At 39.7% G+C, this 25,456-nt stretch overlaps 1 protein-coding gene across 3 annotated transcripts in view; it reads right to left on the reverse strand.

Moving 5' to 3' along the window:
* Positions 1–25,456, reverse strand: part of A1CF (APOBEC1 complementation factor) — a 94,707-nt gene that overhangs the window by 16,103 nt on the left and 53,148 nt on the right. For 2 of the 3 annotated variants that reach the window (XM_073596331.1, XM_073596333.1), the window contains 6 exons: positions 24,081–24,211; positions 21,728–21,966; positions 19,604–19,768; positions 17,848–17,945; positions 14,074–14,350; positions 7,886–8,103 (listed from right to left, as the gene is read on the reverse strand). In XM_073596331.1, the coding sequence (XP_073452432.1) occupies positions 7,886–8,103; positions 14,074–14,350; positions 17,848–17,945; positions 19,604–19,768; positions 21,728–21,966; positions 24,081–24,211 (1,128 nt within the window). The remainder of the gene's footprint in view (positions 1–7,885; positions 8,104–14,073; positions 14,351–17,847; positions 17,946–19,603; positions 19,769–21,727; positions 21,967–24,080; positions 24,212–25,456) is intronic. The other variant, XM_073596332.1, reaches the window with a different exon arrangement.

A 25,456-nucleotide genomic window follows, 5' to 3' on the forward strand; every position in this document is an offset into this window, starting at 1 on the left:
AGCGTTTTATAGCGTCAGGGACCCCCATATACTACCGAATAAATGTTTTAACCCCTTGATGGCCCCCTAGTTAACCCTTTCACCACTGATCACCGTATAACTGTTACGGGTGACGCTGGTTAGTTGTTTTTTTTTTATAGTGTCAGGGCACCCGCCGTTTATTACCGAATAAAGGTTTAGCCCCCTGATCGCCCGGTGGTGATATGCGTCGCCCCAGGCAGCGTCAGATTAGCGCCAGTACTGCTAACACCCACGCACGCAGCATACGCCTGCCTTAGTGGTATAGTATCTGATCGGATCAATATCTGATCCGATCAGATCTATACTAGCGTCCCCAGCAGTTTAGGGTTCCCAAAAACGCAGTGTTAGCGGGATCAGCCCAGATACCTGCTAGCACCTGCATTTTGCCCCTCCGCCCAGCCCACCCAAGTGCAGTATCGATCGATCACTGTCACTTACAAAACACTAAACGCATAACTGCAGCGTTCGCAGAGTCAGGCCTGATCCCTGCGATCGCTAACAGTTTTTTTGGTACTATTTTGGTGAACTGGCAAGCACCAGCCCCAGGCAGCGTCAGGTTAGCGCCAGTTCCGCTAACACCCACGCACGCACCGTACACCTCCCTTAGTGGTATAGTATCTGATCGGATCAATATCTGATCCGATCAGATCTATACTAGCGTCCCCAGAAGTTTAGGGTTCCCAAAAACGCAGTGTTAGCGGGATCAGCCCAGATACCTGCTAGCACCTGCGTTTTGCCCCTCCGCCAGGCCCAGCCCAGCCCAAAAACACTAAACGCATAACTGCAGCGTTCGCAGAGTCAGGCCTGATCTCTGCGATCGCTAACAGTTTTTTTGGTAGTATTTTGGTGAACTGGCAAGCACCAGCCCCAGGCAGCGTCAGGTTAGCGCCAGTAGCGCTAACACCCACGCACGCACCGTACACCTCCTTTAGTGGTATAGTATCTGAACGGATCAATATCTGATCCGATCAGATCTATACTAGCGTCCCCAGAAGTTTAGGGTTCCCAAAAACGCAGTGTTAGCGGGATCAGCCCAGATACCTGCTAGCACCTGCGTTTTGCCCCTCCGCCCGGCCCAGCCCAGCCCACCCAAGTGCAGTATCGATCGATCACTGTCACTTACAAAACACTAAATGCATAACTGCAGCGTTCGCAGAGTCAGGCCTGATCCCTGCGATCGCTAACAGTTTTTTTGGTAGTATTTTGGTGAACTGGCAAGCACCAGCCCCAGGCAGCGTCAGGTTAGCGCCAGTAGCGCTAACACCCACGCACGCACCATACGCCTCCCTTAGTGGTATAGTATCTGAACGGATCAATATCTGATCCGATCAGATCTATACTAGCGTCCCCAGCAGTTTAGGGTTCCCAAAAACGCAGTGTTAGCGGGATCAGCCCAGAAACCTGCTAGGACCTGCGTTTTGCCCCTCCGCTCGGCCCAGCCCACCCAAGTGCAGTATCGATCGATCACTGTCACTTACAAAAGACTAAACGCATAACTGCAGCGTTCGCAGAGTCAGGCCCGATCCCTGCGATCGCTAACAGTTTTTTTGGTAGCGTTTTGGTGAACTGGCAAGCACCAGCGGCCTAGTACACCCCGGTCGTAGTCAAACCAGCACTGCAGTAACACTTGGTGACGTGGCGAGTCCCATAAGTGCAGTTCAAGCTGGTGAGGTGGCAAGCACAAGTAGTGTCCCGCTGCCACCACAAAAGACAAACACAGGCCCGTCGTGCCCATAGTGCCCTTCCTGCTGCATTCGCCAATCCTAATTGGGAACCCACCACTTCTGCAGCGCCCGTACTTCCCCCATTCACATCCCCAACCAAATGCAGTCGGCTGCATGAGAGGCATTTTCTTTATGTCCTCCCGAGTACCCCTACCCAACAAACCCCCCCAAAAAAGATGTTGTGTCTGCAGCAAGCGCGGATATAGGCGTGACACCCGCTATTATTGTCCCTTCTGTCCTGACAATCCTGGTCTTTGCATTGGTGAATGTTTTGAACGCTACCATACACTAGATCAGTATTAGCGTAGGGTACAGCATTCCACAGACTAGGCACACTTTCACAGGGTCTCCCAAGATGCCATCGCATTTTGAGAGACCCGAACCTGGAACCGGTTACAGTTATAAAAGTTAGTTACAAAAAAAGTGTAAAAAAAAAAAAAATATATAAAATAAAAAAAAATAATTGTCGTTTTATTGTTCTCTCTCTCTCTATTCTCTCTATTGTTCTGCTCTTTTTTACTGTATTCTATTCTGCAAAGTTTTATTGTTATTATGTTTTATCATGTTTGCTTTTCAGGTATGCAATTTTTTATACTTTACCGTTTACTGTGCTTTATTGTTAACCATTTTTTTGTCTTCAGGTACACCATTCACAACTTTGAGTGGTTATACCAGAATGATGCCTGCAGGTTTAGGTATCATCTTGGTATCATTCTTTTCAGTCAGCGGTCGGCTTTCATGTAAAAGCAATCCTAGCGGCTAATTAGCCTCTAGACTGCTTTTACAAGCCGTGGGAGGGAATGCCCCCCCCCCACCGTCTTCCGTGTTTTTCTCTGGCTCTCCTGTCTCAACAGGGAACCTGAAAGTGCAGCCGGTGATTCAGCCAGCTGACCATAGAGCTGATCAGAGACCAGAGTGGCTCCAAACATCTCTATGGCCTAAGAAACCGGAAGCTACGAGCATTTTATGACTTAGATTTCGCCGGATGTAAATAGCGCCATTGGGAAATTGGGGAAGCATTTTATCACACCGATCTTGGTGTGGTCAGATGCTTTGAGGGCAGAGGAGAGATCTAGGGTCTAATAGACTCCAATTTTTTCAAAAAAGAGTACCTGTCACTACCTATTGCTGTCATAGGGGATATTTACATTCCCCGAGATAACAATAAAAATGATTAAAAAAAAAAAAAAATGAAAGGAACAGTTTAAAAATAAGATAAAAAAGCAAAAAAATAATAAAGAAAAAAAAAAAAAAAAAAAAACACCCCTGTCGCCCCCTGCTCCCCTGCTCTCGCGCTAAGGCGAACGCAAGCGGCGGTCTGTCGTCAAACGTAAACAGCAATTGCACCATGCATGTGAGGTATCACCGCGAAGGTCAGATCGAGGGCAGTAATTTTTGCAGTAGACCTCCTCTGTAAATCTAAAGTGGTAACCTGTAAAGGCTTTTAAAGGCTTTTAAAAATGTATTTATTTTGTTGCCACTGCACGTTTGTGCGCAATTGTAAAGCATGTCATGTTTGGTATCCATGTACTCGGCATAAGATCATCTTTTTTATTTCATCAAACATTTGGGCAATATAGTGTGTTTTAGTGCATTAAAATTTAAAAAAGTGTGTTTTTTCCCCAAAAAATGCGTTTGAAAAATCGCTGCGCAAATACTGTGTGAAAAAAATAAATGAAACACCCACCATTTTAATCTGTAAGGCATTTGCTTTAAAAAAATATATAATGTTTGGGGATTCAAAGTAATTTTCTTGCAAAAAAAATAACTTTTTCATGTAAACAATAAGTGTCAGAAAGGGCTTTGTCTTCAAGTGGTTAGAAGAGTGGGTGATGTGTGACATAAGCTTCTAAATGTTGTGCATAAAATGCCAGGACAGTTCAAAACCCCCCCAAATGACCCCATTTTGGAAAGTAGACACCCCAAGCTATTTGCTGAGAGGCATGTCGAGTCCATGGAATATTTTATATTGCGACACAAGTTGCGGGAAAGAGACAAATTTTTTTTTTTTTGCACAAAATTGTCACTAAATTATATATTACTCAAACATGCCATGGGAATATGTGAAATTACACCACAAAATACATTCTGCTGCTTCTCCTGAGTACGGGGATACCACATGTGTGAGACTTTTTGGGAGCCTAGCCGCGCACGGGACCCCGAAAACCAAGCACCGCCTTCAGGCTTTCTAAGGGCGTGAATTTTTGATTTCACTCTTCACTGCCTATCACAGTTTCGGAGGCCATGGAATGCCCAGGTGGCACAAACCCCCCCAAATGACCCCATTTTGGAAAGTAGACACCCCAAGCTATTTGCTGAGCGGTATAGTGAGTATTTTGCAGACCTCACTTTTTGTCACAAAGTTTTGAAAATTGAAAAAAGAAAAAAAAAAATGTTTTTTCTTGTCTTTCTTCATTTTCAAAAACAAATGAGAGCTGCAAAATACTCACCATGCCTCTCGGCAAATAGCTTGGGGTGTCTACTTTCCAAAATGGGGTCATTTGGGGGGGTTTTGTGCCACCTGGGCATTCCATGGCCTCCGAAACTGTGATAGGCAGTGAAGAGTGAAATCAAAAATTTTCACCCTTAGAAATCCTGAAGGCGGTGATTGGTTTTCGGGGTCCCGTGCACGGCTAGGCTCCCAAAAAGTCCCACACATGTGGTATCCCCATACTCAGGAGAAGCAGCTAAATGTATTTTGGGGTGCAATTCCACATATGCCCATGGCATGTTTGAGCAATATATCATTTAGTGACAACTGTGTGCAAAAAAAAAAAAAAAAAATGTGTCACTTTCCCGCAACTTGTGTCAAAATATAAAATATTCCATGGACTCAATATGCCTCTCAGCAAATAGCTTGGGGTGTCTACTTTCCAAAATGGGGTCATTTGGGGGGGTTTTGTGCCACCTGGGCATTCCATGGCCTCCGAAACTGTGATAGGCAGTGAAGAGTGAAATCATAAATTTACACCCTTAGAAATCCTGAAGGCGGTGATTGGTTTTCGGGGCCCCGTACGCGGCTAGGCTCCCAAAAAGTCTCACACATGTGGTATCCCTATACTCAGGAGAAGCAGCAGAATGTATTTTGGGGTGCAATTCCACATAGGCCCATGGTCTGTGTGAGCAATATATCATTTAGTGACAACCTTTTGTAAATATTTTTTTTTTTTTTGTCATTATTCAATCACTTGGGACAAAAAAAATAAATATTCAATGGGTTCAACATGCCTCTCAGCAATTTCCTTGGGGTGTCTACTTTCCAAAATGGGGTCATTTGGGGGGTTTTGTACTGCCCTGCCATTTTAGCACCTCAAGAAATGACATAGGCAGTCATAAACTAAAAGCTGTGTAAATTACAGAAAATGTACCCTAGTTTGTAGACGCTATAACTTTTGCGCAAACCAATAAATATACGCTTATTGACATTTTTTTTACCAAAGACATGTGGCCGAATACATTTTGGCCTAAATGTATGACTAAAATTGAGTTTATTGGATTTTTTTTATAACAAAAAGTAGAAAATATCATTTTTTTTCAAAATTTTCGGTCTTTTTCCGTTTATAGCGCAAAAAATAAAAACCGCAGAGGTGATCAAATACCATCAAAAGAAAGCTCTATTTGTGGGAAGAAAAGGACGCAAATTTTGTTTGGGTACAGCATTGCATGACCGCGCAATTAGCAGTTAAAGCGATGCAGTGCCAAATTGGAAAAAGACCTCTGGTCCTTAGGCAGCATAATGGTCCGGGGCTCAAGTGGTTAAAAAAGAATACTAGATCCAAAGGGTCTGATATAAGTTCTGATATTGATTTCTGAAGTGGTGCCATTTCTTTTTTTTTTTTGCATGCCCCTTCACAGAAAAGTTTAAGGGACCCCCAAGCAGGTTGATTTTTTTAACCCCTTCATGCCAACGTAACAAAAATATACTACCTCACTGGACTGGGCTTTTTTCTGTGGGGACGCATATTAGCGCATCTCCCTTTGTGCTGGGATAGTGTTTGAGTCAAGGTCAGGGTCAAAGGTCAGGGTCACAGGTTAGGGACAGTATTTTTTTTTGGACAGAATTATTTTTATTTTTTTTAAGTCAGTGTGTATTAGGCAGGATAAAAAAAGCAAAATGCGCACTATGGTTTTTAGGGTGTACTACAGGTACATACAAAAACTAAATACACATATGTGGTATCGCTGCGATCGTCAGGAGAAGGAGAATTTAATTCAGGTTGCTCTTTTGTGGTAGGTTGTGGTAGTACCAAAAAATGTACAGCTAAATTTTAAAAAATTAATTTTTTTGTATTATTTTTAGCCAATTTTCCTTGATAACAAAAGGATCTTGCTCCTTTAAAGCATGTCATACAGCACAGTGCTTGTGCTTTGTAATTTGGCCCCCTGTATCACCTGAAATACCTGGCTGATCCTGACAGTTTCTACCCTCCCCTTAGTAAAAGGACCATGGTTTATCATGGCTGCTGAGCCCTGACACCGTGGTCAGTTTATGTGCCTCTGTCACCCGCAGATAACCTGTCCTCCTCTGTGCTCTCTCCCCCCTCCCCTCTCTGCCTGTCTGCTCCTGTGTCAGTGCCCGCCCCCACTCCCCTCCTGCTGCTAAAATAACTTTTATTGTCCTCTATAATCCTCTCTGTGTCCTAATGACAAGTGCTCTTGTTTTTTATTTAAAAAAATGCCTTCTTTACCGTATTTCATAGCATTTCCCAGTGATCACGTGACTGGCAGTCTCTCTCTCTTCTCCTCCTGACTGATGTCAGTAGGGGAATCTCGGCCCTGCCCGCTGCATCTGTTAGACAGGAAGAGGAGAGAGCTGACTGGTCACATGATCGCCGGGAAACGCTTTGAAATATGGTAAAGGATTTTTATTTTTATAAATCACACAGACAGGAACACTTGTCATTAGGACACAGAGAGGATTATAAGAAATAGTCAAAGTGGGTTAACAACCACTTTAACATTAACCACCAAATGAAAGGCCAACAAGGTATAATCAACTTGGATGAACAAAGTAGTTGATGATATGTACAGTTTTACTAATATATGTCAATGTTGCAAAATTGTGCTTAGGCATTTAGATTTGTTTTAGCCTTAGGTGCGAAGGGGTTAAGGAATAGTGCATTTTTAATACTGCCCTTTCAGCATTTTTAAATTCACTGCTCTCTGCAAAATGGTATTTATTGTTTGTTTGTTTTTTTGCATCGTTTTATGTCCTTTGGGGCAGTTTTCAACCCTCCGTGCACTTTTTTTGCCAATCCCTTGGCGGTTTGCCTTAAAAATGGAGAAGAATGATTTGACAGGTTCAGCTTTCATTGACTTCAATAGGGATTGGATTTGGCATCCAAACTTTTAATATGTTCGGCCAAACCTTTACTAACCAAAACCAGGTGTGTTCTACTCATCCTTAGTGACTTTGTCCTCTGTCTACCTTTTTGGCACAGCTTCCAGAGCTACTGGAGTATATTTATTGCTTCCTAAATCTTGGAGTTTTTTCTTACCCTACCCTTTCTGAATGAAAGCTGTGTTAAGTCAGCCTGGATTCTAATTGGCAGTGATCTAATGAAATGGGGTGAAACTGATGTCTACTAGAAAGGGGAGACTTCTAAAAAAAGCTTGATAACTTGCCTTGACCATTCTAGAGGTAAGCATCATCTTCAAAGTCTGCCAGTAGGAATGAGCCAAGCATTTGTGTTTATGAAGCCATTTACTGTCAGAGGTGTCATATCTAGGTCTATAACCACTGACTAGATCTATATTCACCATTAAGCTCAAATTGGTCTGATTCTTATTGGATACGGGATAAGTGGATGAGTGACAAAAGATCTCAGTTTGGGTCTTTTGGGTTACACCTAAGATCCTCGTTTATTGCTCTGACATTTGTATCCTCCCTAAGTTTGTTAATGGAAGCTTTCATGCTAATCCAGTGAAAGTTATCTCATTTTTATAGCACTTCAAAGACTTAATTAGATGGATAACACTTTCAAATATGTAATTTTTAACATAGTAATGTTATTATATTTAATGGTAACGTTGTCCTTAAATCTTTAATTTCTACAGCTAAAATGCATTAGTAACCATAGATATCTTGCTCTATTTTATCCTCCTTAGAAAATTACAAGATTATACATTTCAGGCCTTACCTGTGGTGCAGGTTTAACAGCTTGTGGCTTTATAGCGACAGCGCCCATTGGTGTTAGCTCCATTCCTGGCAAAATATCATAAAGTTTCTCGTCTCCCCGCTTGTCTCCTTTCATTTGGTATCCAAAACAGCCGCGGCCCAGGCCAGTGTATGCCAGGTATCCCCGACCTCCCAGTCCTCTAACTCCCGCAGCCCCTACAGGTACACTCATGTAAATTTCTAGGAATGCAAGAAGGCATTAAACTGTATCAAATCAGCAGAAATCACCCAGATCCATGATATCATGAAAGAGTTAGCCCTGTGTACAGAGAAGCTGCTGAAACAATGGAATGAGCAACCCTTATGCACATTTTATGAAAATTGATTTTTTTTTTTTTTTTTTTTACTGTAGACTATAGTGTTCTCTGAAGAAATCTTGAATTAAAATGAAAATTGAATTTAAAAATGTGAACAAGCTCACATTATAGTGTCCGGAAGAAAATTAGTCTGTAATCTCTTGGTAATTATTTGCCTTAAAGACGACAGAAGGAAGGTTAAATGCCAGCATTATTGGAAGTGGAATAAAATATTCAAATAATTAGAAAAATACTATCTCTCATATGTAGGGGCTATGCTTAGTCATAACAGAAATTATTTTTTAATGCTAGCTGTGCCCATATTAATATATTAAAATAAAATTATTTGTAATATACACACCCTTGTAGAAAGCACAAAAAGATTGGGTAACTAATGTAGTTACGAATGACTGACAGGATTCCTCATGATTTGTTCTCTCACTCAATAGAGAGTAAGAATGGTAAACATTACTGATTCTGAAAAAAAAAAACTACTATTAAAAGTTTGTAATAAATTGGTAATTTCTCCCACCCCCCTTACAAGTTACATCACATAAAAATATGGATCAGCTGCTGAGCTAGGAAAACAGATCACAGCAGAAGATTTACTGGATTGCTGGAAGTGCAAAATGTAAAAAGTTAATTTATTACTCACTTGCATCACTATTGAGAAGATTTTATAACTTAAGGGGGTAATGCTGCGCAATAACCACACTGCAGCAACTAAATACAAATCTATAGCAGACCCATTTTCAGTTGCTTGTCTATTGCCAAAAGATACTGCGGACCAAATTCCATTCGAACACTTTACTTGAAAATCTGAATGCTGCATACATCTGAATGCTGCATACAGGTCAATTCAGTATCTAATTACATTTTACATTATAGTAGATAAAGAAGTAGTTAACTGCAGGGAAGAAAAAGCACCTCCATTGTTTAATCCTGTTCAGTGTACACTGGACTGCAGTTTATAATAAATTAATGAACAAATTAAAACCTTTAGCCTTTCATTTTCTGAAACATCATTTTGTAGCTCATAAAACGGTTTACCGTTATACAGAAAAAAGGCACTAGTAAATAATATGCTATAGATTATTACATTATTATAAAAAGAATTAAATGTGGTCATGTGATGGTCATGGCATTCAATGACTGCATAATTATTTAGTATTACCTTAGTAAAATATATTAAGGGTAATTTACAAATAGAAACAATTAAAAAAACAGGTTGCCAGACTAACATGTTAGTATGTTTGTCTGGATCAGAAGTGATTGGAATGTTAGAGATTATTAGTCTGCAGAGACGATGTTGGCCCTCTGTGCCTGGTTCAGGTAAGCTTATGTCAATACACATAGTAAACCTGCAGGACATCTGCTGGGAAACCGGCTCATGTCTATAGAATCAGGTGGAGGCTTGCCAGATCTGAGGACTTGAAAGGAATCCTTGACTGAGAGGATTGTGAAGGCTCTCATTTCCAACCTTTGGAAAATGCTAGTGATCTGACTGCAATGCTGATCTAAAAGCTTTTGTATTATCTGAGTTCTGACCCAGAAAAGGAATTCATATGAGGAGTTCTGGCTTTCTAATCTGCTTACTTGTTGTTGAACAGCAACTCAATGTATTGGAGCCAGAGATAGACAAGTAAGATATGGAACACTTGGATTTCTCTCAATACAGGTTTCCTTTAAGGGCATGGACGCAATGGTGGCTATTTACTAAAACTGGAGTGTGCTAAATCTGGTGCAGCTCTGCATAGAAACCAATCAGCTTCCAGGTTTTATTGACAAAGCTTAATTGAACAAGCTGAAGCTGGAAGCTGATTGGCTACCATGCACAGCTGCACCAGATTGTGAGTGCTCTAATCAATCTCCCCCCAATATAATTATAGCTTCTATTTTATCTGCTTTTAATTCTGTGTACAAGCCTTCCTTTATTTGTCTGTTTATACATCCAAACAGCAATATGCTTTTACACTTTTGCATATTGTGAACTGCTTTAAAATGACACCATGCTGCAGTTTTGATCCCATTAATTCTAGCTGGGTTCACATTGGTGCGATGTGGGAAACCCTGTGAATCCTGTGCGGGTCCCCGCATCGCCCCTGAATCGCTGGTGGTTCACACTGACATCTGCGAACTGCTACGGGTGTCAATGTAATGTTAATGGCACCCCCAGATTGGTACGCAGATCACAGTGCGCACTGTAAAATGTTGCAGGAATTGGATCACGTAGGTATGAACACCCATGCGATCTGTACTGAAATAAGGGTCCTGCACCCTTTTGGTGCGAATGCGATTTCAGCCATACAGTTTGTATTATGGTTGATTTCGCATTGCACAGGCATCGCATGTGATCTGCACAGCAATGCGGTGAAAATCACATGCAATGTCTGTGATCGCACAAATGTGAACCCAGACCCCATTTTCTTTTTACAGTTATTTAAATTTTCCTTTATCTTCAATATCCTACATGAGATTTTGTAGCGATGTCCCTTTCCTTTAACTTAAAAGTTTTATGCATTGAAATGTCTTATTTATCAGAGCTTCTACTGTCAGTCTTTAAGAGACAGACAAAGTTATTTTCTAAACTCCTCAAGCTAGTTACTAAATGACATTACATTGAAAGTAATTTGAATTATTGAACACACTGGATCAGTATGCCACCCAAGCACCTAGCATTTTCAGTAGTTAAAGTAATAAAGTAAAATGTGAATCCACAGACATACATTAGTAAATGCTGGTCTACTTCCGCATTACATGATGACATCATACAACAGAACTACACTCCAAGGTGGACCAGCATTTACTGTTGTATGTCTGTGGATGTCAGACCGGCAATGTATGTTATAAGCTATACATTGAGTTCATTTTGTGAGTACCTTGATTTTTTTTATATGTTTTAGCAAATCATTTTAAACTAAGAGCACTAGATGTCTCTATTTTGTCTCTAAGGAGGAGTGGAGATAGCGGTGTAAATGCAAGGAAGGGGAACACCTTGTAACCCCCTGGGCATGAAAGTCCTTGGAAGTGGCTGGAAGCTCTTTAACATCAGGCTCATATAAACCTCTTATAGTTTGGAGGTCTACAGAGTGGGGAGCGCATATAATTTTCTGCTGTGCTCGTGGTCTTTCTGGTGGAAGAAGCATCCTGAATTTACAACCACCATTTATGCTAATATAAAGTTTTCTTTGACTGAAAGTCAATAGAAGACCAGGGACTGTTTAATTTTTTCACATATTAGACTTGTTTTACAATAATCACTGTGACTTATGCTTTAATGCTCATTCACATTGTTTGTTATACTGCAGGATATATGTTATGTATAAGTTTGAAAAGCATAAGATTTATTAAAGTGTTAGGTAGCCTCACTCGTAGTGCTGCACATTTTTACTTAATTTTATAAATTGTTTTACTAAAATGTATTGCCTAGGTTTTCCTTTAATACCAATAATTACATGGTCTTCACAAAACATTACACAGATAAATATAGGGCCCGTGTTATATCAATAATAGAGCTGTCTGTTTATCAAATATGTAAAAGTAAATTTATCACATGAGTTCATTAATATTATTTTCTCCCTTTTACCCAATGGAAGAAGGTAGCAGGTCAATGTGCAATTAAAACTGAACTGTAGCCATTTGCTAAGTAACCCTTAGTCAGATATTATCCTTTTTATTGCTTCAAAGTGTTTAAACAAAAGTAAAATATTAATCAAGCACTGGAGATAGTATCCCAATCCTTGATACATAAGAGAAAAGATTGCCATAGTTGTATAGAGCCTATGCTGTGCCGTTGCTGTCATCTCCAATTAAACAAGGATTTAACCATCAATGGCAGTTAGAATCTACTTCGTTTATGTACGTTTTTACAAATATCCTCTATGCCAACCAAGTGTATAAAAGTAGAATTCCATTCTATAAAGAAGGCTCTTGAGTGGGCCAACATTCCTTTCCGTTTCCTTTGCTCATGCAGGACATTTAAATCCCCCTCCCTAGCAGGAGCTCCAATCAGCAGCGATGACCAGAAAAAGAGAGCCCTGTATGAGTTCTAAACCAGCTTGTTGGTGCTAACTTAGAGCCACGGACTCTGGCCCAGCACTGACAAATATTGGTGAGGATAATCAATGCTGTCACTTGGGAGAGGGAGGAGTGGACAAGATATGCCATGTTTTCCACTTCATTCCTGGAGGCTAAATAAGGCAATGAGGGAGTGAAAGAAATCTAAGTATACACTATAGTACCAAAAGTATTGGGACACCTGCCTTTACACGCACATGAACTTTAATGGCATCCCAGTCTTAGTCCGTAGGGTTCAATATTAAGTTGGTCCACCCTTTGCAGCTATAACAGCTTCAACTCTTCTGTCTATGTTAATGTTTGACCATTCTTCCAGAAGAGCAGGCATTGATGTGGATGAGAAGGCCTGGCTCGCAGTCTCCACTCTAATTCATCCCAAACGTGTCTATCAGGTTGAGGTGCAGGCCAGTCAAGTTCCTCCACCCCAAACTCGCTCATCCATGTCTTTATGAACCTTGCTTTGTGCACTGGTGCACAGTCATGTTGGAACAGGAAGGAGCCATCCCCAAACTGTTCCCACAAAGCTGGGAGCATAAAATTGTCCAAAATGTCTTGGTATGCTGATGCTTTAAGAGTTTCCTTCAATGGAACTAGGGGGCCAAGCCCTGAAAAACAACCCCACACTTGACTGGCCTGCATAGAGTCCTGACATCAACCAGATAGAACACATTTGGGATAAATTAGAGAGGAGACTGTGAGCCAGGCCTTCTCGTCCAACATCAGTGCCTGACCTCACAAATATGCTTCTGGAAGAATGGTCAAACATTCCCATAGACACACTCCTAAACCTTGTGGACAGCCTTCCCAGAAGAGTTGAAGCTGTTATAGCTGCAAAAGGTGGGCCAACTTAATATTGAACCCTACGGACTAAGACGGGGATGCCATTAAAGTTCATGTGCATGTAAAGGCCGGCGTCCCAATACTTTCAGTAATATAGTGTATACTGCTATGGGTGGTGGAAATAGGTTACACTTTCACTTTGCCCTTTATAGCCAAAGACATAGGTGTGCACAGCCTATTGCATTAGGGTGTGCACCTTTAAGCTCAAACACGTGCATGTGTATATACATTGACGGTGTCAGTAGAGCAGTGGACAGTGTCAGTCATTTTTTATTTTTTTATTTTATTACTTTTTAGTATTATATTTTTTTATTATTTTTTAGAATTTTATTTTTTTTATTATTTAAAAAAAATATATATATAAGCCCCGTTAGGGGGCTTTGCTGAAATATCATGGGTTTAAACAGCAGGAATCTGTGCCACACAGGGTGATTAGGGTGTGCCCAGGCACACCCTGTGCGCACGCCTATGGCCAAAGAAAAGGGTCACTTTAATGTCTTATCAATCATTCACAGGGCGTTTTGCCTCCCAATGCAGCCATTCCATTTTTAGGTTGTTGTCCTTGAATCCCTTTTCAAGATGAAGTGAGTTATCACAAAGTGTACTTCTTCTTGAAGCTAACAAGCTTTTTATCCTAACATATTCCTGCAGCGATGATTAATGTAACATCCATTTTTCATCCTGTCTCTAATCTATTTACAAAGTATGTATTTTTAGATACAGAACTTTAGGTAGTTAACTGCTCCCTGTATATTACAAGGGTGACTGATTAGGAGTCTAATTAAATAAATTACACAGAACTAACTCATGCTGGGGATCTAAGCATCTAATTACATTTCTAAATTGTCACATTATGGTCTGCCTTGTCAATTAATAATTGTGGCAACATTTATTACACATAATTGAGCTTTATTTCATTTAGGGAGTGTGCTGTTACCTCTGACTGAAGGCGGTCGGATGAGGTTACGGTTGCTGACATAGCCCTTGGCGGAAGGGAAAGGAATACTTGGGATTGTTGCAGCATATGGAGGTGGAGCATAGAAGACAGGGGCTCCAAGATAGGCTGTGGTTGGATCATAGACATGGCCAATAGTATAAGTATATTCTCCTTGTACAGCAGCTCCTCTTCCTCCTGTTCCCCTGGTATACCGCACATAACTGTCCTTGTCTACTGGCTTAGCCAAGGTAACTTCTATGGGAGATCCATCTATAATCTACACAAACATAACAAAAACACCTAAATATATAAAATGTACCATGTGCACATAATAACATTTAATTGCCAACATTAGGTCCTATATTTACACTGATAACACACTGCAATGTACGTTGTGCGTGTTGGTGCACTTCCTTTTCAATTGCATGGTGCATGCACATCATTTTCTACATTTTTGGTGTATTAGAAAGCCTAATCAAATTCATTGATTGAAAACAGACACTGGAAGACACCACAATGTATATGTGCTTTAGCATTGTTGCTATCCTAATAAGGCTTTCAGCAGGGTCAGGCTTACTGTTCCCCCATTGTCCTCTTTTTATGAACTCTTAAAGGAAATTTAAAATAAATGAAGTCACGTCAGTCCAATATTTTAATGTTGGCAGCTTAAAGGACCATCGTATCTAAGATAAAATAGAATTCAACTGCATCCCACTATTGCTACAATACTACTTCTTACAATATTAGTCTGCTGCAAATCCTTATATTGCTTGTACTATCAGATGTTTCACGTGAGCAGCACATCATCAGTGTGCAAGAGCCGCCCTATTATTGAATATTCACCAAATCCTGGCATACACATTTACATAAAGCCGTACAGGTCACTTTCCTGTTGTTCTCCTGCATCTCTGACAGCCTTCAGTTCAGCTGTGACAGATTCCATTCTTATCTGATTAATATTGTTTATTTCACTGTCTTTCATTTTCATTCCTGCTAGCAAGGCTGTGTGTGTGTGGAAGAAATATTTTATGATGTCAGCTCTGTGTTTACATATAATAATGAGGAAGCAGAATGGAGCAGCGCATGGCAAAATGTCAACTCTGACACTTTTTCAGCTACACACAATCAATGTTTCCATTAGCTATGTACTCAATGTGTTGTGTCTGTGAATGTACCCATTCCTCCAGATTTGGTAGAACCTCATTTAACATTCCTGCCCTTCAACAACCTAAATATACTATATACAGTCACTTTTTTACATACTGTGAACTTTTTTCATGCTACGGACTTGTACATTGATGCTCGCTCATATTATAAGGTACTTATAATATAATACTTTATAATACTTTATACTTGTAATGCAACTGAATGATTGTGTGCTCAATGGTCAACAGGGCATACCATACCATCTCATGGATCGTCAGAAGAGTATGGACTTCCATAATACTGTGTAATAGTCTATTTTGGTAAGACCTGAATACTGTGTAAAGGGGTGGTTTGATCCACATTGCATTTCTCAGACCATTATCTGTACATTATTTAGACCCTACATTATACTATCATATTGGTCTTTGAAGCTGTATTAGGCCCAAAAACAAACATGTATTGTATTGCTGCTTACCAATTTTGATGTGGCGCCTGCATTTTAAATTTTTTTTCCTTTATTTTCACCTGGGGATCCAGTCAGTAAACCTATTTCTTTTCAACTTCCTTTAACAGACCAAGATGTCCAGAAAAAGTGGCATTAGAGAGTTGAGAGAGTTAGAGAGGTGAGATAAAACCTTTAAAACTAACAGGAGTGCTTTACAATGGTCAAATTTTGGTCATTCATGTAAAACCGTTATCCCAAAGGAGAAATAAATACTGTAACTGCTTAAAAAGTGTAGGTAGAGTTAAAGATTTAATTTGTTTGTCATGTTGATCCAAATAGTGCATCTAAGGCTGGCCATACATGGTTCAAATCGTTAATGGGCAGGCTGAATGTACTACCAAGTTGACCGAAAGATCAACTTTGATGCAACCAGCCTTCTGGATTCTCTTGTGATTGTGGCTAGCAGCTGCTATGGCCCCTAGTGATAATCATTGTCTTCTCCTGGTAAGGATGGCTTCCCCCGCCCATACCCCGTCTCCCTGCCGGGAGCACACATTTGCTCGGCAGGAGGGATTACCCTGTCAGTACTGTCTGTATTGAGGGGGGAATCATGCAATTTTGTTCCTGTAATCCTGTAACCCTGTAACCCATGGTTGCAGGAAAGAAATTTGCACGGTGTATGGCCTGCCTAACACTACTCCCTCCCCACACTGACAATGCTGCTGTTCAAACATTGCATCTCCATCCAGAATGCAGACACCCCAAGACAGGAAGTGTGTTACTGGCAGAATTACCCTGTGAAAATAAGGGAAAAAAAGCCTAAAAAGGAAAACTAATGCGGCCACCACATTGGTAAGATTCAGTACAGTTACATTTTTGTTTTTGGGTTTAATACCACTTTAAGATCACCTTCTTGACTCCCTGCAAACATAGTTTTAAAATGTTTCTAATACATCACTACTAAAATAGGAACTGTGTACACAAGATATAGTTGACCAATATTCAAGTGCCCATGAGAAGTTAGGTAAGGGAAAGATGGAGTAACACAAACCGACAGATTAACAAAGTAATCCTAATTAGGAGAGATTCCCAATTAGCAGTTAGGCTAACCCAAGATGATAACTAATTTACAACAATGGCAAAGTGATAGTACTATGTATATAAATACATATTTATGATTTCATGAATAAGTGCCCCTTTAGGTATATTTGGGTATGTGTACATGTTTTTTTTATTTTTCCTTTTCTTCAATGTGTTCTAATTGTGGTAAAAAGAAAGATAGAGAAATGGAGGAGAGGTGGACTTTCCCTGTTGAACAAATCAATGATCTCTGTTCAATATTGGGCATTGTGCACTCATGGTTGCTAGTCAAGCTTAAATATCTAGACCTTTTGGAAATCACCAGTGGTAGTAAACTCAAGTGGGTGATTTTTACCTAAAGGTAAGCCTACGCTAAGGCTTACCTGAAGGTACCGTAAATATCTCCTAAACGTGCACTGTTTAGGAGATATTTACTTTAGCATCAGCCAGTGATGTCACCGGCACATGCGTACTGAGCTCTGAATGGACTGTGCCATCCATTCAGAACTCGACCGCGACTCCCGCGCACATGTGAGTCTGACGTCGTTGGGGCTCGGCCATTTATATGTCCAAATACCAGGTGAAGGTGGAAGCACCTAAAGTGGTGACAGAGCTCTGCTGACGGGCTTTGTTTTCAGGTAAGTCTGTCATAATGTGCTAGTATGCAGTGCATACTAGCACATTATGACTTAAACTGCCCAGGGGCCAAATTTGTTTTTGGTGCGGTTTACTACCGCTTTAATGTACTGTATGTATAAATGCAGTTGAACATGCACACTGATTTACATGGCAACCAGGTGCCATGCAGATAGGTGACTAAAAGTAACATTTTTTTGTAGCGGAAGAGAGAGCCAGCAGTGCACATAATCATATATGTGCATAGGATACATGTAAATGCCGAGCACCTTACATATTCAGTAAATCAATTCCCTATGTATTGTAGCAAACAATAAAATGAAAAGCAAACTGATACATTTGTTGTAGACCTTGAATCTTTGTGATGAGTCTTACCACCACAGACAAGCATCATCAATGATCACTGTACGCATATTTGTTCAGATGTAAATAATATCACAGATGTGCAATATCAGCAGATATCTCACCTTGCCATTTAAAGCATTCATGGCGTCAACAGCATCATTACGATTGTTAAAGTGTACAAAGGCATAATCTCGAATTTTCTTTACACGTTCAACTGCGCCTGTAAAAAGAAATTGCAAATATTAAATACTGGCATGCTTTCACCAATGTGTTGTTAAGGTAAGTAATTTGTACTCACTTATAACAACTGATCATGTGTGCTGCTCTGGTTTGGTTTGTAATTCACTGCTACAATACTACTATTCAATACCACATACTGCAGTGAAACCTATGTTGTCCTGTTACCAACTCATTCATGTCCTGATGTCAGTTTTTAGAACACAAGGCAGAGCTCCCTAAATGTCTACAGTAAAGGAAATCTGTAGGCTGTCATTGCTGCCTTGTTTTGAACATGCTAGTTTCCAGAACATATATGCAGCCAGTGAAATCAGAATACCCGATCTGCATACTGCTACTGAGTGAGTGACTAAAAGTCATAAAATGAGGGGATTAGCATGGCAACCAGTCAGAAGGAAGACAAGAATTGCAGGCTATGTATTTCTTTCACAGGCAGGTTTGTTTTACCTCCAATGAAAATCTCAAATAACATTTTTGGCTTCCATGTCCCATAAGGATCAGAAACTGTTTAGAATGGTTGAAGGACATGGTTGGACATGCTTTCTTGAAGGAGCTAAGAAATAATTAGACACATGCTATGCCAATTAATTCTACATTATCAGTGTTAGTGGATATATCTTTAATCCAAAGGGCCGTGTTACTTTGTGCTTTCCTCCAAATACACCTTTCATTTTAAAAATGGTAAAATAGATTAAAATACTGCACATCACGTGCTGACTATGTTTGAATATCTGTTATTTATTTTGATAGAGGTGAACAAATTCTTCAGAATCATGCATGTAACTTTCTAGAGTTGTAAAAATACCTTCATGGTTGATTACAAGGACAGGACTTTGAAGTCAGAAAGACATGATACATATTCTGACATGATTGATATCTCCTATCTCCAGATTGATTTGAAAAGCACATCAATAACTAGATTTATTGCACAGAAAGTTATCAGCTCACAAAGTTCACAGTTCAAAGTTCTGACATATTTTAAAAGAAAGCTGTAGTTGAATATTTGTGGAAAAAATAAAATTGCATAAAGTTTATCGCAATGGTTAAAACCTAAAAATATTATTATTTTATCTTAGAAATTGATTCAAGAACTGAAATTAAATATAACAATTTATGCTTGGTTACATTTAATCAGTTAATCAAATATACTTCCTTCAGTCTTACTGTTTAAATGATATATGAAGCTAAAACATTTTTTTAGAGTAGGAGATGGTTAATATCCAACAGTCTTATTGGGACAAATTATCTTCCTATCAGTTTGAGTCCTATAGACATAGGAAATAAGAGGAAAGCTCTCCAAAATAAGGGACATACCATCAAAGACAGTTGACACCAGAACAAGTGTCCTCATTGAATATCTTGGATTTTCCCTCAGTCTCAGTTCTGGTGACCATAACATACACATAAAAAACCTCACAGAGCTTCTAGCTAAATATTTTCAAATTAAATCAACAAGGTTTGTATTTAACCACACTTTAACAATCCAACAATTAACATGTTCCATCCTATTAAATCTATAGAAATCTAAATTATTTGGCTTGATTAAAGTATGGCTGACACAATGTGGAAGGCACATCCCCACAACAACAATGTGTACATGAGTCAGTTATCATAAAGTAGTTCACTAATAAGAGAATGTACCAGGCTTGATGTTGTTGAATTCTTTCTCTATTGTCTCCTCCGCTGTTGTTAGCATGAGATTTCTGACATATAGAATCTTAACTGATGACATTGTATCTTCATCAACTTCAACCTCTGGCTCTGCCCAGTCCACTGCAATAGGATGACCCCATAACTGAATGCGCCCTGTCAATGGGACAGCAAAATAAACATATCTGACGGAACAGTGATATGAGATAGGAATAATTGAATACTAAATGCACTTAAGAGTGCAACCATAACTAAGATTCAAACTTTATTGTACATAAATCTGCCAGCCACATACCAGCAATAAATAAATACAGAAAAAATTTTTTTGCATTATCGCATATTGATAAGATCATTTACTTTAAGGAAATCAAAAAGACTATAGCTACTCAAGAAAACTCTAGACAAAATATAAAACAATGTTGTTTAAAAGCTATTTAGAAGCTTGAGAGAAGTTGAAAGATTTGTACACCTGGCCTCCCTCTGTGATAGTGGGCTGCATCCCACTAAAGACCCCCTTGAATCTATTTTCACAGGGAAATGGAACACTTCCTAGTCTACCACTGCTACTTGGAAACTTTTTATTACTCATGACAACCAAGGATAAACATTAAGTTGATTGTGAGAATGGATTAAAAAAACTCCTACAGAATCAGTGCAGAGCTTCCCTAGAACTGAAGGTATTCACACGTCTCATTCAATTACATACCCCAAACATAGGAAGAATATTCCTCATTTTAGGATAGTAGGTGGACCCATGCAAATCATTCATTTAGCCCCAGTGGCCCAATGCACATCCAAAACCACTGGACATTGCACTAATGGTGGTCAGAAAGCCCAAAATACCAGTACATACATAGTTTAGAATAAATGCATCTGTAACATTAGGCTATATTTGGACTGAACACCAGTGGTTCTGGATGTGCATTTGGCCATAGGGATGTAATGAGTGATTTTCATGGCTACACCACTATCCTAAAATGAGAAATAATCCTCCTATTTTTGGGATAGTTTATGATTTGAGACATAGGAACCTTTTGTTCTAAGATTGTGCTACTGTTTTACTTTACTCGTGACAAAGATAGAAATGCAGGTATGTATTTTACTGAATCATGTAACGTGTGAATTTAATTACAAGTCTATCCTAATGCTAGAATAATGACAAAAGTCAAAACTCTACATTTCTTTTTTTAAAGTTATGGCAATGTAAATCTGTTAAAAGTACAATATGACTGAGATGCTGACCCCAAAGACACATTTTAAAATGTTTCAACTCTGTATACTGTGGTGGAGTGATCCTTGGTTGACCCGACTTCATTCTGGATGCTTTCCAAGCTGCAGTCTTTCTTATATTTCTTCCAACATTAAGATCAACAAAGCCTAAGAATACATTAAAAAAATAAAAGCTTCTAATTCAGTCTTTTTTGTTCTTGTGGTATCCCATTTTCTTCTACAGATGCCGCTAAGTACAGCAGCTACTTTGTAAACAAAGATTGAGTTTATTTTTTTTTCCTACCTAACTCTAGGTCTTACCTAAAGCTTTATTTTATAAAAATGGTAAACCAAAAGAGATTACAGTAATACCTTGGATTGCGAGTAACGCGGTTAACGAGCGTTTCGCAATACGAGCTATTATTTTTTAAAAATCCTGACTCGGTTTGCGAGTGTTGTCTCACAAAACGAGCAGGATTCAAACCTCTGCGGTGTGCAGTACCGCATTTGGCCAGAGGTGCGGGGGCGCCAGTGACACTTGGAGCCATTCAGAGCCACTTGGATGCACTCAGAAATACTTGGAAAACACTAAATTCCAGAGTGTTTCCAAGCCCTTCCGAGAGTTTCCGAGTGCATCTGAGTTGCTCCGAGCAGTCTCCGAGTATTTCCGAGTCTCTCTGGTGCCCCCCACCTCTGGCCACATGCTGTACTGCATACAATAGAAGTCAATGTGGAACGAATTATCTTAGTTTCCATTGACTTCTATAGGGAAACGGCCTTTGTTATGCGAGTGCTTTGGATTACAAGCATTCTCCTGGAACGGATTATGCTTGTAATCCAAGGTTCCACTGTACAATACAAAGGCATATCAGACCTATATACCCAATGATTGATTGTTTGTCTCACCTGGTAATAATTTTCGTCTGGCCATAGCTGCTGCACGATGACTGTCATACTCTACAAAGGCAAATCCACGATTTTTAGATTTATCTGCAGCACTGGGGTAGACAATCACATCAGTAACACCGTCTGTTACTTTCCTCATTTCCACCAAAATTTCTTCTCTCTTCTTGGTCTTTGGGATGCCACCAACAAACAACCTGCAGTTGTCTACACTCGCACAGACCCCAAGAAGTCTCCCATTTCTGTAATATTGATAGCACATTGAAATGTTGCTGAGCAAAATTAAGTTTACGTTAACAGAACCAGTATTTGACACCCTGACACCTTTTAGGTACACTGGGTTTCTTGGGCTTGACATAAATGGTCTGACCTGACTACACAATGAGAGGGGTGGGGGAAAGGGGGTTGATTGGTGGGGGTGTTATGGAGTGGCAATAAAAAATAATTACTGATGCACTTTTTACCAAATGTGAATTGTTCTAAAAAATGGGTGGCTTGTCCAAACCTTCCCATTGAAACCCACAAAATCATTAGTTGTAATGGGTAAAGATCTAGTCCTTCTTTTCTTTCTCAGTACATTTTAGGAATGACTCCAGCTGCTTAACACAGTCATAGAAATAAGATAACATATCCTTAATTTAGTCTTGTTTGGCTAGATGAAAGAACAATCTAATATCTCTGGTCCAGTAGATGGCAAACTGTTCCAGGGAACTATTAATCAGACATATTTGAAAACCTGAAAGTGTATTTTCACATTTGCAGTCAAATTTAAAAAAAAACGCACCATATGTTTGTTATGTATTCCCATTCCCGCAACATATGTAGATTTTTTCATATTAAATGCAATTATATTTTTAATAATTCTAACATTTAAGATGTTTCTTAGGAGAAGGTTTCATGGCTGACTGAAAGTATTTATCAACAAGTTCAATGTGATGTGTCCCATTAGATAGACTTAGACAGCCCATAGATCAATCTTTTTTTTTTTTTCGTTAGACCCGTCGGTTGAACAAACGGAAAACACTGAACTGATTCCCCCATCCACACATTCAAGGTGGATGTGAGAATCCGCTCAGTTGAGCTATTGTATTCTGACAATGGGGAGATTCCCCGTTGCCAGAATACAGTAATCAGCACTGCCGGCTATAGCCAGCAGCGATGATCGAACAGGAGAAAATTCAACAGGGCAGTTGTACAGAACCGTCCCTGCCCATACATGAATCAAAATTCAGCTGGTCCCTGTTAAACCAGCTACATTTCAATACATGTATGGCCGGCTTAAGGGACAGGTTGAGCTCCCTTTCATTAACAAACAATGGAGATGTCAACTTGTAAATATTGAGGCCTTTGTTAGGACAGACCTTGTTTAAACCTAGTTTACAAATGATGAAATGGGATATGCTAGCACTGTACAAATAGGGATAATTATAACAAACACAGCTCCCACCTCCCTCATAAACAAAGAAAACTAGTAGGATTTTTCAATGCTTGATTTTCCAGATATAGTGCCTATGTGAGTAAGACATGTACCAAATTTAAAGAAGGCGTTATCCCAATGGATCTGCAAAAGTGTAAATACACTTTAGGCCCTCTTATGTCTATGGACACCATTGCAATGGAGTAGCTTTATAAATGTAAGCTAGCATGGGTCCTTTAATAACATTAACAAAATATCTTTAAAGCAAGGTAAATCAACACATATTGGGCAGGCTGCTCTTACTGTGAAAATCCTCAGAAAATGCACATGAGAAATATCTGAACGATTTGATCTAAATAATATCCTTATTTTATTCCATCTTGAACAGTTCATGAATACAATGCTCAGCATTTACTATTCACAAGGCACACAGGTCTCTTTGGCTACCATCCTGAAAACATTGCTATATATGCTTCTGTATGAAAAAAATCCTGAATAAAAATAAAGCACAATAGCAGACACTTTTTAGTCTCGTTTGGACTAGAAATAAATGATAGCTGAAATCTGATTGATTGCTATAGGTAACAGAGAGAGGCTTTGCTGTCAGATACTAATTTAATATGAAGCTCATTATTGTCCCCATTAAATAGCTTACATCTGCACGATTAGAAACTACTCAGCTAATTAAAAAAACATTTAAATTCTTCTCAGCTTTTCAACAGAACAGAACAAGGTTTTTCCTACTTTTGAAACCTGACTTAATTGAGAATTTTTATTGTATTATTCTGTTAGCAAAAGGATCTTGCGAAGATGTCAGTATTGTAAATTAGGAAGATTGCTGAAACCATAAACTGTCTGGCTGCAGCACTGTCTGTTGGGGATGAATAGTCATTACTGGTAACAACATATGCATAGATATCACTTTTAATGAATACTCACCGAATTTCATAATTATTTAGTTGTTTGATTGCATTCCTGGCATCCTGTCTGTTGGTGAAGGTTACAAATGCATACCCCCTATTATTTCCATTGAAGTCCATCATCATTCTCATTTCAAAGATTCTCCCTATCTGTGATGATATGTAATAATGATAGAGAATCAAATAGTTAACATGGAAATAGCAATATTACAAGTACCAGTACAGTGGAATCATATGTGTGCTATTTGTACATGCAAAATCATCTGTTACAGGACAAATGAGGATGTTTCATGTACTTGACATAACAAAAATGGTTTAGCAATAACGCTGTATTAGGCATATGCATAAAGTTATTCTAAGTGTGTCATATCACATTAAGCATAATTCCAACCAAGAAAAATACATGCATGTATATATCACCACAGTGATCAATACTTAAAGAAGAAGTTCAGCCTGAACTTTTTAGGCTGGGCTTCTCCTATGGGTCACAGGAGTGCAATTCGTGAGGCAGCGCATCATCCAGACTTAGGAAGTCCGGATCCGCCAGCTGCCTGGACTGATGGTGGTCTCAGTGAGCTGCTGAGACGACCACTCCCCGCCCCCCCTCCACAGCTCAGTGCTCCAATGAGCATGGAGGAGCAGAGCAGGAGAGATGCTGACTGACAGTCAGCAGCCCTCCGCTCTGGGAGGTGAGAGAACCGAACCATCAGTGATGTTCGGTGGCTCGGTTCCCAGTGTAGAGGTGACGGGGGACAGATGCAGCATTGGTCTGATGCTGCATCCACCTAGGTAAGTATGAATCCAAAAAAACAAAACAAAACATACTTCTCTTTTAAATCATATAGCAGCTGATGTTTAGAAAATAGGATTTTTATAACAGCTTACCGTACATCACGGGACACAGAGCACCATAGTAATAACTATATGGGTTATAGGCCACCTTTAGGTGAATAGACACTGGTATAACCAAAAAGGAAACAGGAAGTGACCCTCCCTATATAACCCCTCCCATACCAGGAGTATCTCAGTTTTTGTAGCGAAGCAATATATACACATATCCCAATAAGAGGGGAGGGACCTCTGTGTCCCGTGATGTACTCCAAGAAAAGGATTTTACAGGTAAGCTGTTATAAGAATCCTATTTTCTTTATCGTACATCACGGGACACAGAGCACCATAGTAATAACTGTATGGGATGTCACCTACAGAATGCCACCTGAGGGGAGGGAGACACAAAGCAAATAGCCGCCGCCAGGCGTGAGGACCCATACTGCTGCCTGCAGCACACAGCGCCTGAAGGCGGTGTCCTCCTGCCATCTTACATCCATTTGATAGAATCTCGTGAATGTATGTACTGATGACCAAGTAGCGGCCTTGCAAACCTGAGCCACAGGG

The sequence above is a fragment of the Aquarana catesbeiana genome, linkage group LG08 (genome assembly GCF_042186555.1).
Source record: "Aquarana catesbeiana isolate 2022-GZ linkage group LG08, ASM4218655v1, whole genome shotgun sequence".
Classification (NCBI taxonomy): Eukaryota; Metazoa; Chordata; class Amphibia; order Anura; family Ranidae; genus Aquarana; species Aquarana catesbeiana.